Genomic DNA, 18,252 nt, shown 5'->3' with positions numbered 1-18,252 from the left:
GGGTAGGTAGTCCAGTTGACTGGACTGAGAGTCTGCGAGTTACAATTGACTGGACTGCGAGTTACAATTATTTACTTATGGGAATTCTACTCATGCCTGAGCCACATGTAAAACTCTCTTAATTGTCCTTTCCGTACATACTGGTGTTTGTCAGGGATTTAATAATTGCCTGATGTTTTCATTTTCTTACTTTCCATGATGTTTTAATTTTATAAATGTATCCCCCCAACTCTCCCTCAGTTAAGTGAATCCCTTCTCAATCCCTTCAAAACCATGATGGTTGCTGCCTAGGTAATTTTCTTGGTTAAGGCTCCCCTATGCCTTCCTGTTGACTCCCTTTCCCTTCTCGTAGGTTGATGCCGTGGTTTCCCAGATCCCACATCTTCCTCTTTTTTGGTATATGCCCTCCTTTTCCTGGAGCACATCCCTCTACTTCCCAAAAAAGAGTTCAAAGGAAAATTTTAGATGTTCTCATGTCTGATTTATTTTTTTACTATTTTACAGGGATGGAATTGGGAGTCATGGTCACCCCCAGCAGGAACAAATGGGTCACAGGAAGATCCCCATCAAGGAGCACAGGTGGCCCCTCTCCTGATGCATAAAGAGTCTGAATTTTTCCTATACTGATTTCTCAAGCAGGCAGCAGAATAATACCACAGCCTAAGTTTTAACCACAGGTGTTCTCTCTTATGGATTTACAACCCAAGTTCACATTACATGGATGTTCTGAATATTAGCATGCCATGAATTCAGGATTAAGAAGGCCATACTCAAAGGAATCTGGTGAAAGGAAACACAAGAGAGGTCTGGAGGAATCTACTATCATCCATGCTTTGAAAATTCCAAAAATCATTTCATAAGCAAAATGAATACTTAACACTAAAAAAGAAAATATATGTTCACAAGAAACAAGATACCTTGAAAGAAGAAACAGAAAAAACAAACAACAGAATCCTATAACTTTTAAATTAGAGTAAGAAAAATAGGTTATAAAATAGCTTATTCTTACTGTGAATAAAAGACAAAATTTTAAATATTTTCAGCTAATAAGAAATTGTAAAGAATATCCAAGAAAATTTGAAAAGAATTATATACAACATTTTATAAATGAAAATATAGGAACTTCCCTGGTGGCGCAGTGGTTGAGAATCCGCCTGTTAATGCAGGGGACATGGGTTTGAGCCCTGGTCCAGGAAGATCCCACATGCCACAGAGCAACTAAGCCCGCGAGCCACAACTACCGAAGCCCGCACGCCTAGAGCCCGTGCTCCTCAACGAAGAGCAGCCCCTGCTCTCTGCAACTAGAGAAAGCCTGCACGCAGCAACGAAGACCCAACGCAGCCAAAATTAATTAATTAATTTTTAAAAACACAATAATTAAAACTAAAATTTCAATGGGATTTTCCAAAGGCAGACAATTTGACACAGACCATTACTAAAGGAACTCTGAAGAATGTACTTCAGGCAAAAGGAGAGGTCTCAGGAGGAGGGTGTGAGTTTAAATAAAAAATAAACAAGAAATAAGGGTGTGTGCATAACATTGAATGAAGATAAACTATGGAAAAAATTGAAATGTCTTGTGAGGTTAAAAACGATAATAAATTGGGAGGGGATAATCAAAGTTAATTGAAATCTGAATTCTTTCTCTTTCCTCCACAATACTGAATTTATTTATATCCTGGTAAAAAACTTAAAGATAAAATTCTCACTCATTATGTGGTCTATTTTTGTTTTGTTCTGTACATTTCAGTATAGGGCATAAGAGAATATTTTGTGGATCTTTCTGTATGTTATCTTCCCAACTTATTGCTGGATTGTTCAGTAACTCAGATGCTCTAAACTTATAAATAACAAATGTACAAATTCAATGGTAGAGCAATTTTCCACAATAAGAAGGCCATTCATGGAGTTGGTGGAATCTGCCAATTTAAGACTTTCAGCACTGTGGACAGATCTCCATGTCCTAGTGTACAGGGAGCTGGAGTTCTCTCTCAACTGGATACCATGGGATACCAGAGAGGAAAGTTTAAGATAAACCCTAATGGTCATGAAACTGTGATTTGAAACACAGTCATTAATCACAATCTCAAATTCTGATTCTACCCCACTTCCAATACATCATTAACCGTGATGTCACTATAATAGAAGAGCCAGTCTGGGCAGAAGAGGAAGTGACTCACAGAGGCAGTAAGTCACCTGAGCCTCTGTTCTGCCAAGCAGCCCATCTACAGTGAACCTACAGTGTAAGAGCATTTAGACCAAAGTAAGCACTTCAAGAGAAATAAAAACACGTCCACACAAAAACATTGTACACAAGTGTTTATAACAACATTATTTATAATAGCACAAAATGGAAACCACCCAAACGTTTGTCAAATAATAAATGAATAAACAAATTGTAGTATGTCTATACAATGAAATATTATTCAGCAAAGAAGAAGAAGAAGGAGGAGAGAAGAAGAGGAAGAGGAAGAAGAAGGGGGAGGGGAGGAGGAGGAGAAAAAGAAGAAGAGGAAGAAGGGAAGAAAGGAAGTACTAATAATGCTACAAAAAGGATAAACCTCGAAAACGTTATCCTAAGTGAAAGAAGTCAGACCCAAAAGGCCACATATTGTATGATTTAATTTATATGTAATATTCAGAACAGGAAATCTGTAGAAATAAAACATACGTTGGTAGTTGCCTAAGACTGGGGTCTTGGAGGAAATGGAGAGTGACAGCTAATGAGTATGGTGTTTCTTTCAGGGGTGATAAGTGTTCTAGAATTGATTGTGGTAATGGTGGCACAACTCTGTTAATGTATTAAAACCACCAAATTGTACACTTTGCATGAATTGTATGGTATGTGATTTATATCTCAAGTTGTTAAAAATGATTGTGTCAAGTAAAATTAGTGTGTTTCTTTGCTTAAAAAAAGAAGCTATGAGAGAAAAACACCCAATATAGTTTTGTTGTTGTTGTTGCTTTCTGTTTTTTGTTTTTTTGGCCACGCCATGCGGCATGCGGGATCTTAGTTCCCAGGCCAGGGATTGAACCTGTGACCCCTGCAGTGGAAGCACAGAATCTTAACCACTGGACCGCCAGGGAACTCCCTCAATACAAGTGTTTATTAAAATGGAGAAATTGAAAATATAGGGAGTAGATTGATAATATTAATTACCTCAGTAAAGTGGGTGTGGGTTTAGTGATGGAAGAGATTTAAAAATATATTTATACAAATTTGATTGTTTCATTTCCTGTGTGAGTATGCATTATTTTTATAGTCAATTTTTAAAAAATAATTAATTTTATTTATTTACTTTTGGCTGCATTGGGTCTTCGTTGCTGCACGCAGGCTTTCTCTAGCTGTGGCGAGCCAGGTGCTACTCTTTGTTACAGTACGCAGGCTTTTCTTGTTGTGGAGCACGGGCTCTAGAGCGCAGGCTCAGTAGTTGTGGCGCTCGGGCTCAGTTGCTCCGCGGCATGTGGGATCTCCCCCGACTAGGGCTTGAACCCGTGTCCGCTGCATTGGCAGGTGGATTCTTAACCACTGTGCCACCAGGGAAGCCCTATAGTCAATTTTGTAAAATAGAAAGTTAAGAAACTTGAGAGCTTGCCCCATAAACTCTGCAGCCAAATAAAAACAGTAACTAACAAGTAACGAAGAGGTGTCTGGAATTTCTTCTTGGAGAATTGGCTTACTTTTGTGCAAGCCAGGAAGAGTACAATGATAAGAATCGAGGCAGGACTACAGTGGAAGAGAAGAAAAACACAAACATGAAGATACATGAGAGGACAGAGAGAAGATGACAAATCCAAGAACTGAACACAAATCATGTTAAAAGCCCTTTCAGTCAGGAATTGGCTGGGGTCAATGTGACAGGAAAATTGCAGCCCAGAGCCCAAGAGGACCAGACACCATGGACAAGGGACAGGGGCTTTCTGATGATTCCTTTTTTTCCTCCTTCCATTGCCCCGGCTAGATCATTGCCTAATTTATACCTATTGCATATTAAGAAACCAGCACCATTTGGAGACTTTGGGATAACGGGAGCACAATTTTTCAGCTCTTCTTGTATCAGTGTAGGCTTTTTCAGAAAAACAGCCCTACTCTGGTATTTCAGGAATAAAAAAATTAACACAGGAATAACAGTTTCTACCACAGTTGAAAATCTGGGGAGCAAACATCAGTGAAGTCATGTGGTAGGCGTGACAATGGTCTCCTAAAGAAGCCCATGTCTTAATCCCTGGAACATGTGAAAATGTCACCTGATACGACAAAAGGGACTTTTTGGCTCTTGAGATGGGAGTATTATCCTGGACTATACAGGCAGGTCCAATGTAACACAGGGTTCTTTACAAGTGAAAAAGGAAGGCAGGAGAGTCAGAGTTAGAGAATGAGATTCGACGACAGAGTCAGAGGTCACAGTGATTTGACTGTTGACTCAGAAGACGGAGGAAGGGGCCACAAGCTGAGTAATGCAGGCAGCCTCTGGAGACTGGAGAAAGCAAGGAAACAGATTCTCTCCTAGAGGCTGCAGAAGGAACACAGCCTCGCCGACCGCCGACATCTTGATTTTAGCCTCATGAAACCTATTTCAGACTTTGACATCCAGAACTGTAAAATAACAAATTCATGTTGGTTTTTTTGTTTTTAAGTTTTATTTATTTATTTTATTTGTTTATTATTTTTGGCTGCGTTGGGTCTTCATTGCTGCCCGCGGGCTTTCTCCAGTTGCAGCGAGCGGGGGCTACTCTTCATTGTGGTGCGCGGGCTTCTCACTGCAGTTGCTTCTCTTGTTGTGGAGCACGAGCTCTAGGCGCGCGGGCTTCAGTAGCTATAGCTCACGGGCTCAGTAGTTGTGGCTCGCGGGCTCTAGAGTGCAGGCTCAGTAGCTGTGGTGCACGGGCTTAGTTGCTCACGGCATGTGGGGTCTTCCCGGACCAGGGCTCGAACTCGTGTCCCCTGCACTGGCAGGCAGATTCCTAACCACTGTGCCACCAGGGAAGCCCCGAAGCTCAGGTTCTTGATGTCTGATCGCAGAAAGAATTCAGTGAGAGACAAAGTGATAGGTAAGAAGTGGATTTATTTAGAGAGAAACACACTCCACAGAGTGTGGGCCATCTCAGAAGGTGAGAAAGGCCTCATGTTGTTTTAAGCCACTAAGTTTGTGGTAATTTGCTATGGCAGATATAGGAAAATAATACCAGTCACCACCAAAATTCTGAGGAGCTGAAGTTGGAAAGTTAGGGAAGCAAATGCTGGAGACCTCAGCTCAAAGAACTGGTGGGTGGTTCTCACAAGCTTTCCGGGAGATTGCTGTAATTCTCTAGAACCTGTGAGAAAACTCCCATCCTGTGTCTCAGTCTGCAAGGCAAAGCAGGTGGGTGTCAAACCTAGTATAGTAGCTGCTGAGAATTTCACACGTGCCTGCTCACTCATGTGCCTGATGGATAGCGAGATCTCCCTCTTCTGGGCCCCATATCTCATGCAAGTCTCTCCCACTGGAAAACTTGAACTTGAGCTATGGGGATTCTGGGACATACATTCCCTGGGTTCTCTTCTGCAGACGTGCTAGAAGTGGGGCTGCTGATTTGGTAGGATACAATTCTGCACATTGGTTAATAATGGCAAGTGCAGGAGGGTGGGCTGGCCCCTGGTGGACAAGCAAAGTTTCTGCAAGCTGATGTAAACCAGTGATGTATTTAAGAGATCCATTTAAATTCAGCAAACACTTTTTTCTTTTTTTTTTCTTTTTGGCCACACTGTGTGGCATGTGGGATCTTAGTTTCCTGACCAGGGATCCAGCCCGCGCCCCCTGTGGTGGAAGCGCAGAGTCTTAACCACTGGACCGCCAGGGAAGTCCCCATAAATTCAGTAAATATTTTTGGTAGCTATGATGTGTCAAGGTAACTCATGGTTTTCTTGATTTTCCCTAGTATGACTCAAGAATGATCCTGAAAGACCATTGTTCTAGCCAGATCAGAACCATATATTTGAATTGGAAAAGTTGTGTTGGATCCTCCAAGTCTTAGGGGCTCATCTGAGGGGCAAAAATTTTTATTCTCTTACAGGTCTTGAGGTCAGAAGTCCAAAATTAGTTTCAGTGGACTAAAGTCACAGTGTCAGCTGGGCTTGTTCCTGCTGGAGGCTCTAAGGAAAAACTCATTCTCTTACACTTTCCAGCTTCTAGAATCTGCCTGTGTTGCTTGGTTTGTAGCTCCTTCCTCCACCGTTAAAAGTACATCACTTCAATCTCTGCTTCCATCATCACATCACCTTCTCTTCTGACTCTGACTCCTCCTTCCTTCTCTGATAAGGACCGTTGTGATTACATCTGGGCCTACCCTGCAAATTCAGGATAACCTCCCTTTTTCAAGATCTTCAGTTTCATCATAGCTGCAAAGTCCCTTTTGCCATCTAAGGCAATATTCACAGTTTTCAGGCATTAGGATGTGATTAGGGGCCATTAGTCAGCCTAAGGCCAGTAGTAATTTGTAAGTAAAATGATTAAAGGGAAGCAAACTATTGACATACTATAGTTTGTAGTGCAATGTTATTTACTGTGACTTTGGCATACATTTTCTGCAATTAAAATGCTTTACAAATGTATACTACATATTGATAGCTTTTGTTTTATATGTATTCAAGACTATATGCAATTTGGGGCTATGTTTTCTAGAAATGATTGTGAGGGCCACTGAAGATTTTTAAGTAGGGGAAGGATCAAATGACATTTTGCTCTACAAATATCTCTCTGGTGGCTGGCAGAGTCTTTGGAGGACAGAAAGACTGGAAGAAAAGAAGTGTGTTAGGAAAACTTGGCAGAAATCTCAGGGACAGATAATGACGATCTCAGCTAGGCCAGTGGCCACGCACTGCGACTGGCATCCCAGCCAAGGGCAAATGCCTGAGCTGGAGCAGCCACAAAGGGTGGAAGGGAAGGCAGAACAGACCAGGGCAGCGGTCTCTGGTTCTGCTAGAGTAGAAGCCCGCGCTGTCAGAGGTCCCGAGGCGAAAGGGACATGGATCTCCTGGGTTGGGGCACTGTTAGGTAAATCAGGTTTGAGCGCTATTTGTGTACTTGGAATGAGCTGGGGTAGCTGAGGGGCCCTGTGTGAGGGCAGGGATGCGCAATCAGCGGAGAACAAGAGCCGCAACTCAGGCCGGGTGGAGCTGCCATAAGGTGGCGCCAAAGGAGCGGACTCTGGGCGAGGGAAACTGACAATCTGTGACCAATGAAACTGCAGAGGAACTTCCGCAAAGCCACTTTTCCTCCGGGTTTTAGACTGCATTAGGTTTCTCGTGAACTATTTTCTAGCACCGGAGCCCATCATCTTCTCTTCTTCCTCTCGGCTCTTTCTCCAATTTGACTTTTCCCCTCATATTGAGGAAAAATCCTCCTATTGAGGTATTGCAAATTTCCAATGAGGGAAAAAAGGACCGTGAACTCTGTCCCTTGAGTCTCCTCTGGTTTCTCACTAACCCACAGCGTCCCACGCTTCCCAGACACAACAAGAAGCTCAAAGGACAAAGTCGAATTGCTTCTCCCCTACATCTCTGGGAAGCAAAAGGCATGTCCAAGCTTGGGGAACACATCTGAGCTGGGAGAACGGTGAAACTCGCAAGACAAGTCCCATATCTGTGTGTGTGTGGCGGGGATGGAGCGGTGTCTGAGAAGCGTGACAATAGGGAGAGACCAGCGGAAGCTCTCAGGTGGGAGTCAGAGCAGGACCTCCCAGCGAAGTCAAAAAGGGAAAGGGAAAGGAAGAATCTCAGCAGCTGGAAAAGAGAGCCAGACCAAGAAGTGGCCCAGCCACGATGCTGGACTGTGCGGGTACAAAACTCCAGGAACTCGTGCAGAGACACCGATCTGGTGTCGCGGAGCTGGCCCCGCGGCCAGCCGCAGGCGGATCCGCGCACCCCGGGCCTCCGTCCCTGCTCGCCTGGGGCAGGGCCCGTCCCAGCCGCCGCTCCCAGCCCGCAGCTCTGTCTTGCTTTGGCAAGGCTCTGCCAAGCGGAAGACTCAACAACGCTGTGAAGCCCCGAGGAAGACAGAAATTGACGAAAAAAACCTCTAAATGCCTAAATCATAGATAGCTCCCGGTGATTTTTAGTGGGAGAATGTTACGAGATCAGGATTCCTGGAGTCAGTATCCACTTTGGCTATATACTATCAGAACCCAAAACACTTCAGGATCATTCACTTCAGCAAAAACACATCTCTGGAATGGATGTTATGAAATCATTGGCTCCCCAGGGTAACTGCACACTGGAGGAAGATCAACAATGTAGTTTAGGTGACCTTGGAGAGCTTGCAAGTTTAAGAGGCTTGGTTGTACAACACCCACCTTCTCTAAATATAAATTCAGATGTTAATAGCAATTCATATTCAACCCCGAGATGGTGGAAAATTCTTTTGTTCAGGGAATGCTTCCTAATCCTTTTGTAATAAGACAGAGAGAAAGGGCAGAACCCAAATGCAGCAGCTGAGACAGAAATTCAAGGATCAGTCACATGCTTAATAATCTAGATGTAATAAGATAAGTGCTGAAACACATCAGGAAAACAGCAATGATGCAAGAAATGGCAAACAAAAATCAAGGCAGAATTTCAAGAAAATCTTGAGTGCTTATTACATGAGCAATTGTTTTAAGAGGCCAGAACACTGATGGATTGAGGAACTGAAACCGTGTAACTCAGACTGGGACTTGAACCCATGGTCTTTTAACTGAGATCACACACCTGGTCTCAGGACTTAATGAAGCTCAGGTCCTTGATGTCTCATTGCAGAAAGAATTCAGTGAGAGACAAAGTGATAGATAAGAAGTGGATTCATTTAGAGAGAAACACACTCCACAGACAGAGTGTGGGCCATCTCAGAAGGTGAGAGGCCTTGGGAGAAACAAGTGGAAATGAAACAGGAGGGAAGGGGGCAGGGCACAACCTTTAAAAGAATGACGTAGCCATAGGACATGACAAAAACTGGTTAGAACCAACTAGGTCCAAGATGGCAGACAAGTTGACTTCCAGTAGACCTTGAGCCTCAGTATACGCTCATTGTAATACATTAGCAGACTAAATGACACACCCACCAGCGCTATGACAGACCCTGCAAGCCGTGCAGAGTGACAAAAAAAGGGGGGGGGGCAAAGGTCTTGAATAGATATTTTTCCAAAGATGTACAAATGGTCAACGAGTATAGGAAAAGATGCTCAACATCATTAGTCTTAGGGAAATGCAAATCAAAACCATAAGGAGATAGCACTTCACACCCACTAGGATGGCTATAATAAACAAACAAAATAACAAGTGCAAGAATGGAGAGAAATTAGAATGCTTGTATATTGCTAGTGGGAATGTAAAATGGTGCAGCAGTTGTGGAAGAGAGTTTGGTGGTTCCCCCCAAAACGGAACTACCATATGATCCAGCAATTCCACGGAACTACCATATGATCCAGCAATTCCACTCCTAAGTATAGACCCCAAAGAACTGAAAACAGGTGTTCAAACAGAAACTTGTAAATAAATCTGGTCACAGCCTACAGATTCTGAGGACAGAATCCTCCTCTGGACTCCTGTCTCCCCCATCCTAAGGCTCCTTCTCTGACCCTCCTACCTACTTACTCAGTTTCAGGAAAAAAAAGTCCCAGTCTTTACCCCTTATGAGGAGAAAACATCCTGTGAGATGCCAGGGTGAACACTCTTAAGGAGCTGCTAGTCTTGGGCCCCAGTGAAGTTTCCAGAACTATCTCAGTCCAGACTAGGGCAGGATCAGGAAGCAATACGGGAAAGGGAAGTGTTGGTGAAACCGTGCACCCCAGATTGGGACTTGAACCCACGTGCCGGGACACGAACCCAGCCTAAACCCAGATTGGAACTTGAACCTGACCAAAACCCACGGTCTTTTTTTTTTTTTGTAAATTTATTTATTTGTTTTTTAAATTTTTGGCTGTGTTGGGTCTTTGTTGCTGTGCATGGACTTTCTCTAGTTGCGGCGAGTGGGGGCTACTCTTCGTTGCGGTGCGCCGGCTTCTCATTGTGGTGGCTTCTCTTGTTGCGGAGCACGGGCACCAGGTGCGCGGGCTTCAGTAGTTGCCACATGCGGGCTCAGTAGTTGTGGTGCATGGGCTTAGTTGCTCCACGGCATGTGGGATCTTCCCGGACCAGGGCTCGAACCCACGTCCCCTGCATTGGTAGGCGGATTCTTAACCACTGTGCCACCAGGGAAGCCCTCACGGTCTTTTATCTGAGATCAGGTAAAAGGCCTGATCTCAAGTTAACACCTGGTTTCAGGACTTAATGAAGCTCAAGTTTTGATGTCTCATGGCAGAAAGTATTCAGTGAGAGATAAAGTGATAGGTAAGTGGATTTAGAGAGAAATACACTCCACAGACAGAGTCTGGGCCATCTCAGAAGGTGAAGAGTGGCACCAGGGTATGGGGTTGTCAGTTTTTATAGGAGTGGGTAATTTCATAGGCTAATGAGTGGGAGGAGTATTCCAGCTGTTGTGGGGATTTCCAGAAATCGGGCCACCACCCACTTTTTTGGTCTTTTGATGGTCGGCGTTGGAACTGCCATGGCACCTGTGAGTGTGTCATTTAGCTTGCTGATGTGTTACAATGAGCATATACTGAGGCTCAAGGTCTACTGGAAGTCAACTTGTCTGCCATCTTGGACCTATTTGGTTCTAATCAGTTTATGTCATGTCCTCGGGCTCTATCACTCTTTTAAAGATTGTGCCCTGCCCCCTTCCCTGTTTCATTGGGACTAGTCAGTTGCTCTCCCGAAGCCTATCCTGCAGCAGAGACCCTAGGCCTCTGACCTGTAACTTCTGGGTGTGAGTATGTTAACCATATTTTTTAGTTTATGAAGTTTTTGACCTGTTGGGCCTTGCAGATTAGGGAGAGACTGCCCCTCCCGGGGTTAGCCTACTCTTAGAGATAGCAATCAGCTCTCCCAGGAGCTCACCCTTTGACATGCAAACTAACCAATCTGGAGTCTGCACCCCCCCACCCACCTGCTTTATTCCCTCTTAAGCTTGTGAGACATTAACCCTAGGCCCTAACCGCCCCAGCACCAGGCATCAGACAACTAGGGCTACACCCTGGAGCTCGCTAAGATTATTCAAACTAGCAATGCCAAACCTGGTCTGCCCGCTGTTGCCCTGCCTCACCAGTTCCTTCCCACAAAAACCACAATACAGGCTTTCCTGCTGTTCCGCTTGCTCTCTATCTGCAACTGACCCCAACCTCAGTGTTCTGCCTGTGGCCCTGCTCAGTGTCATGTGCAACGCCCCCTCCTCACTTCTTGGGAACCAGAGTAAAACTATCTTTTCAATGGTAATCATCTCCTGATCTGTTGGCGTCACCATACACACCAGAGTAGAAGCAAAATCCCAGGTATCTTTTAAAACAGGGAGGACACCCAATTCTGGTGGCCTGAGCTCTGTTCCTCTGTCCTCACCTGTGCTGGCTACAGTTAACCTGCCGCTCTCACCTAATGCTTAAGCTTGCGAGGCATCTATGTACACACGTTCACCAAATTTTCTCACTTATTCTCATATCTGTTATGCTAACATTTAACTTCATATAAAAAATTTATAAAAACCAAGGACAGAATTTATAGGAGGGTGAACTCTGTTACGGAAATCTGATCTCCAGGCATCCTGGGTGCCTCTCAGGTACACCCCAGACCTACTGAGCACAGACCTCAAGGCGACAGCAGGGGAAATCTGGCTTCAAACAGATCTCTGTGACCTGTAAATACCACGAAGTGGCCCGCTCTGCTGAAGCAGCAGTCCGACCCCAGAAAGTCCTGGGATGCAGGGACTATGGTTCAACAGGCAGCAGCCTCCCTGCTCTGCTTCTAGCCTAAACTTTCTCAGTCTGCCCACCTGACAATCAAGCTTCTAATGCAGAAAACTCCTGCCCCAAGTACCCAGTCCCAGCGAGCCTGGCTCCTTGCAGATTTCGGCCACCCAGGCAGTGGTTGCTCAACTAGGCTAAGGCCTTGCCCACCTGAGAGCCAGTCTCCTTCCCACAGCCTGCTGCATATCTAGGTGTAGTCATTTCTAGCCCAGCGGTAACAGGGGCAGAAAATGGGGCAATTCTGCCACTTAGGGTGGGAAAGCCATAAGGAAACGGGGGCTCTCTTTCCTACCTGGACTCTTTCTCTTCCCTATAACAAGCATCAAGGTAACAGCAAGAAGATAAAGGCAAGTCCCATAGGTGGGAGGATAATGACTCACACAGGGAATATGATGGTCTTGGATATGATAGGCCAGGAAAGCAGCTCTTAGAAGGGAAGGTGAAAGGTGCTGATCTTCAGGTTTAACCCTTGAAGATCTGTGGTCTTTGGGTTTCAATACTCCAGCCCTCCCCGCTCCACCCTGTGCTCAAGGCTCCATCCTCAGACTCTGAAGAAATACTTCATGGAGGTAGGGAGGAGCTGATACCTTGCTCCTTCCTGGGGTCCAAGGTTGATGGGGCAGGGAAGGGGTAGGGGGTGAAGGGGCTCCTGGGACAGAAAAGGGGCCGCAAGATAGAGAAAGGCCGTGACTAGGAGACGGCTGAGAGGAGGGCTGAGGAGACCAGTGGACTGAAGTCACCTTTTTTTGCATATGGACAAGCAATTGTTTCAGCATCGTTTGTTGTAAAGAAATGTCATTTCTTTACCGAATTGCCTTTTTGCCTTTGCCCAAAATAAGTTATCCATATATGTGTTCATCTATTTCTGGACTTTATTCTGCTCCATTGATCTATTTGTCTATCTTTACACCAAGACTATATTGTCTACTATGGCTTTATAAGTCTTGAACTCAAGTCTTTAATTCCAATTTGTTATTCTTTTTCAGAGTTGTTTTGGCTATTAATATATGACTTTCAGAGTAAAAAAAAAAAGGGCTTGAGATTGCTTTAAATCTAGGGAGACATGTTTTGGGAGAATTGACATCTCAATAATATTGAGTCTTCCAATTCATGAACAGGCTATATCTCTCCATTTATTCGGGTCTTGGAACAATATTTTGTAGTTTTCAGTACATAGGCCTTTCATAATTTTTGTCATATTTACCCCTAAGTATTTAATATCTGGATGCTATTGTAAATGGTATTGGTTTTTAATATTAATTTCTAATTGTGTATAGAAATACAATTTCTAGTATATAGAAATACAATTTTTTTTTTTATATCCTGCACTCTTGCTAAACTCACTTATTAGGTGTAGGAGCTTTTTATTTTTTATTTTTATTTATTTTTTGGCTGCATTGCACAGCGTTCAGGGATCAAACCCACGTGGACCAGGGATCAAACCCACGCTCCCTGCAGTGGAAGTGTAGAGTCTTAACCACCGGATCACCAGGGAAGTCCCTGTAGGAGTTTTCAAGTGATGTCTTAAGACTTCCTGCATAGATGATCATGTCTTCTGCAAACTAAAACAATTTTACTCCTTCCTTTCCAATCTGGATGCCTTTTGTTTCTTTTTCTTGCCTTGTTGCACTGGCTAGAGCCACTAGTTGAATGATGAGTAGAAGAGGTGACAGTAGCCAACCTTGTTTTTTTCCTGACTTTAGGGGGAATGCATTCATTTTTTCACCATTAAATGTGATGCTAGTTGTAGCTTTTTCATAGATGTCCTTTTAAGATTGAGGAACTTTTCATCTATTCCTCATTTGCTGAGAGATCTTTTTTTTTTTTTTTTTTTTTTTTATTTTTGTGGTACGCGGACCTCTCACTGTTGTGGCCTCTCCGGCTGCGGAGCACAGGCTCCGGACGCGCAGGCTCAGCGGCCATGGCTCACGGGCCCAGCCGCTCCGCGGCATGTGGGATCTTCCCGGACCGGGGCACGAACCCGTGTCCCCTGCATCGGCAGGCGGCCTCTCAACCACTGCGCCACCAGGGAAGCCCCTTGCTGAGAGATCTTATTAGGAATAAATGTTAGATTCTGTCAAATGCTTTTTCTACATTTACTGAAATTATATGATTTTTTTTCTCTTTTAGTTCATTAACATAGTGAATTATTGTTCTGTCTCATTCTTCTTTGAAATCGGAAAATATTCCCCCTGATTTATACAACAGATCCTCAAAAGGCTCAATGGACAGCATCAGGTACTTTGATTATCTTTATAATGAGAGGATATATGCTAAGAACCTTATAGCATTAACATTACAGAGAGAAAAGTTCATAGAGAGTTACAGAAGTGATGGCATGTCTCTCCATTCTACATACAGTATACTTTCCAGAAGCCCTGGGAATGATTAGATTGAATTCCAAACCCAACTTCCACCCTGCACTGAGATGAATAATGTCCCCCACCAAGTTTTTGTCCACCTAGAACATGTGAATGTGACCTTATTTGGAAATAGGGTCTTTGCAGATATAATCAAGTTAAGATGACATCATATTGGATTAGGGTGGGCCCTACTCCAATGACTGATGTCCTTGTAAGAGGGAAACGTGGACAGAGATGGAGACAAACAGGGAGAATGCCATACAATGTTGGAGGCAGAGACTGGAGTGACGTACCTACAAGCCAAGGATCACCAAGGATTGCTGATAAACATCAGAAGCTAGGAACAAGCAAGGAGGACTCCTTCTACAGAGCCTTTGGAGAAAGCGCTGTCCTGTGGATGGCTTGACTTCTAGCCTCCAGCACTGTGAGAGGATAAACTTCTGTTGTTGTAAGCCACCCATTTTGTGGCACTTTGTTATGGCAGCCCTAGGAAACTAATACACACATCAGGGCTGGAGATATACTGGACTCTGTACCTTTGGATCAAATAGGAATTCATAAAATATCTTTTTCAGAGAATATTTTCAAAGTACAGACCAATATCTTGTTCTGAATATATTATAGCACATATCACGAGACCATTTAAACTTTAGTTTTGTGGAATTGTTTGTCCTTTTTCTTACATCCCTCTGCTAGTCCATCAGGAAATCTATGGGTTCTACCTTCAAACTAGATCTAAAATCTGAACACTGCTCTCCCTCTGTTAAGACCCTGGTCCAAGCCAGTATCACCTCTCACATGGGTGACCACAACAGCTTCCTGTTTTCCTTTCTTCCAATCTTGCTCTCCTAGTCAACTGTTAGATCAGAGTGATCCTTTTTAAATGTTAAGCCAGATCACGTCTTTTCTTGCTAAGAACCTCCAATGGCCTCCCAATGAACAAGTCAATTTCCTTATGATGGCCTAGAGATCCTTGGCCTCCCATTATCTCCTGGCCACATTTACTACTCTCCACCTGGCTCTCTCTGTTCACTCACACCAGCCTCTTGCGCACTATGAATACTCTGCGCAGGCTCCCTCTTCAGGACACTTGCCCTAGCTGCTCCCTCTGCCTGGAAGTTTCTCCCAGATATCTGCGTGACTGTTGAAGGAGGTAATCATGAAAACATGACTGCTGGTTGACCCTCGAACTAGACCCGGGCAATGAGGGGCTCCTCACCCACTCCCCTGTCCTTGGAGTGTGAGTTCTGCCCACTGTTCCCACAGTGGGAGCTGTTCCAAGGGCATAGCTTTGAGAGAGCAAGGTGTTGTTGACACCATCTGGACTGAAGGCATGACTGAACCCTATTAAGGCCTCTATATAAACTTTTTAAGATTCTGGTGGGTGAGTGTGGAGGTCTAACTCGTCTTGCTGCTGCCCAAGACAAAGCTTCGTATGTAAGTTTCCTTGCTTATTTTAAACCTGCCACCTACCAATCTGGAGTGGTCTGCCTCTTTCTTTGATCTCTCCTTGCTCTCCATGTACAGGGGCTGGTTTCAGATTTTACCTAGGAAGCTCCTGAGGTTTTGAACCAACAATGACTAGATCCCTTACCTTCCTCAAATCTTTTTCGCTTCCTTTTTTTTGGCGACACCATGCGGCCTGCCAGATCTTAGTTCCCCAACCAGAGATGGAACCCGAGCCCTCTGCAGTGGAAGTGCAGAGTCCTAACCACTGGACTGCCAGGGAATTCCCAGACCTTGTTTTTTTGATTCAGTTGGGATGACATAAGTTTCTTCTCTCTCCTCTATTTAATTTTATCTAACAGGTCCTAAAAGAGCACAGATTTTGAATTATTGTTTAGAAACATTAAACTATTGAATAATAGGGCTTTGATTTCCTCTTTGTTATAGGAAATCCATTTTTGCACATACTGACAACTATTCTATCATAATAAGTAAATATGAAAAAGGACAGAGTTTTGGGAGGAGGAGGAAGAGGGCTATGATCTCTAGTTAGAGGAACCCCAGTGCTATCCCACTGTGGACATGTTCAGTCATGTGCAATCATAAACACACTCAAAACAACTTGGCCAAGAATCAGATTTAGTGCATAAGAACCAACCAGCTCAGAAATGACACTCAAGGAGGGAACCAAGGAAGGTGAGCTGAGGACACAAAGGGTCCAGGCCTGCATGGGGTGCACCTTCAGGCTACATGTTTGTGTTGGCTGCTACAGTTGACCCGTTGAGTACTATCTCCAGAAATAAACGTCAAAGAATAACTTAGAAACATTTAGTTACTTGCACACTGATAAGTATTTTCCATGCAAACAGTGTACTGGCATGTGAAGGAATCAGTGAAGAGAATGAGTCAGGGACAAAGGCAAAACAAGGATGTGGTAGACTGCTACACTGGTGGTCCTCAAGGAACCAATGAACCTCCAAGTATCCACGCCCCAGTGTAGCCCCTTCCACACTGAACGTGGGCTTGGCCACATGACTTACTCTGGTCAAGGTGACATTAGCAAGCGTGACGAGGACAGAGGCTTGATAAGCACTTGCACCGTGGAGCTTGTCTTCTTGGAATACTCTCTGTGGAAGCCAGAAGCTTTGTAAGGAAGTCCAACCACCCAGAGACAGCCATGCTGTGAGGACGTCAAGGCCAGTTACAGAGCAAGGCCACATGGAGAAGCAATGAGGTGCATACATGCAAATGAAGCTTCTTGAGTCTTCCAGACCAGGTACCAGCCTCCAGCTAAATGCAGCTGAGTGATTCCAGCTGATGCCATACGGAACAGAAGAACCACCCAGACAGGCCCTCAATCAGTCTAGCCCACAGAATCAGGGGAAATAACACATCATTGCTGTTTTAAGCTACAACGTTATGCAGTGATTTTTATGCAGCAATGAATAAGTGCAACCAGGATTTACAAGAGAAAGGGAAGAGAGGAAGCTGCATTCTGGGAAGAGTGAATTTTGTTTGTCTACTTTTGGGGTAAACTGATTAGCTGGCACCTAGCAAAGAGGTCAGTCTGAAATTCTGACTTCGAGTAAATTGTCCAGGGATAGCAAATAAAACAATTTTGGTTGTTTACTGATTCTCAAGAAAACCTTGAAGGTTTACCTACAGAACTTACTTGTGTAATATTTGACAGTGTCCGTTTGTTAGTACCTTTGACTTTATTAGTTCAGGTTGTACAACTTCTCTTATTAGAATTTTTTTTTTTTTTTTTTTTTTGCGGTACGCGGGCCTCTCACTGTTGTGGCCTCTCTCGCTGCAGAGCACAGCCTCCGGACACGCAGGCCCAGCGGCCATGGCTCACGGGCCCAGCTACTCCGCGACATGTGGGATCCTCCCGGACCGGGGCACGAACCCGTGTCCCCTCCATTGGCAGGCGGACTCTCAACCACTGCGCCACCAGGGAAGCCCCCTCTTATTAGAATTTTATAGAAGAAAACACAGAGATTGGGAAAAGACCCAAAAGGAAGTGGGCCTGGAGAATCTAAACCCTCCCTCCACCAATCCCACCCAAACTTTTTTTCCCTCCTTTAAAAACAGCATCAGTGGCATCAGCGGTCTGTCTGTCCAGCCCTTTAGCCAACAGTCAGGGCTACCTAAAAATGGACTGCCTTAAGGAGGATCAGGGCCTCGCAGACAACCCCGGAGCCTGCGTTCCAATCGTGGCACTGCACTGAGGAAGCAGGGGTGGAGGGGCACTGGAGGCAGGGTTCTGGAAATGGGAGCTGCTTCATGGGGCCAAGTGGTAATTGGGATCTCCCTGAATGGTGGGAGTATGAGGATGATAATGACAAAGGACTAAAAGGACAAAGAAGAGGTTAGCTGGTGACAGAGAAATACAGACAGAAACAGAGGAAAATGGAGTTAAGAGCTGAAATACAGAACAGAATCATGCAAAGTTAAAGAGAATTAAAATTTATTTGGAAGACGGGGTGAATCCATCACTGGCGATTGGAACTCTGAGGCTGCACTTTCTCCTCAGGAAGGTGGGCTGGAATGCGGTGGGTTGTGTTTGGCAGGGGTTGTGGTGGTTTGGGAT

General features: G+C 44.5%; 2 protein-coding genes across 4 annotated transcripts in view; one reads left to right on the top strand and one right to left on the bottom strand.

The window, feature by feature from the left end:
* The window catches only part of GNL1 (G protein nucleolar 1), a 21,738-nt gene extending 18,133 nt beyond the window's left edge, over positions 1–3,605 (top strand). Inside the window, exon 12 of the mRNA XM_089918509.1 lies at positions 505–3,605. Coding sequence (XP_089774635.1) covers positions 505–602 — 98 coding nt within the window. The 3' untranslated portion in view covers positions 603–3,605. The remainder of the gene's footprint in view (positions 1–504) is intronic.
* LOC111170681 (E3 ubiquitin-protein ligase TRIM39) overlaps positions 1,903–18,252 on the bottom strand; it is a 33,189-nt gene continuing 16,839 nt past the window's right edge. The window contains exon 5 of one of the 3 annotated variants that reach the window (XM_022566157.3): positions 1,903–18,252. In XM_022566157.3, coding sequence (XP_022421865.1) covers positions 18,192–18,252 — 61 coding nt within the window. In that variant the 3' untranslated portion in view covers positions 1,903–18,191. The other 2 variants (XM_022566156.2, XM_089918510.1) reach the window with 2 other exon arrangements.

Source organism: Delphinapterus leucas, chromosome 10 (genome assembly GCF_059928025.1).
Source record: "Delphinapterus leucas isolate spDelLeu-1000000601 "Yukka" chromosome 10, BTC_Dleu_Yukka2, whole genome shotgun sequence".
NCBI lineage: Eukaryota > Metazoa > Chordata > Mammalia > Artiodactyla > Monodontidae > Delphinapterus > Delphinapterus leucas.
The sequence above is the reverse complement of the archived record's forward strand: the minus strand, read 5'-3'. Positions and strand labels throughout refer to the sequence as shown.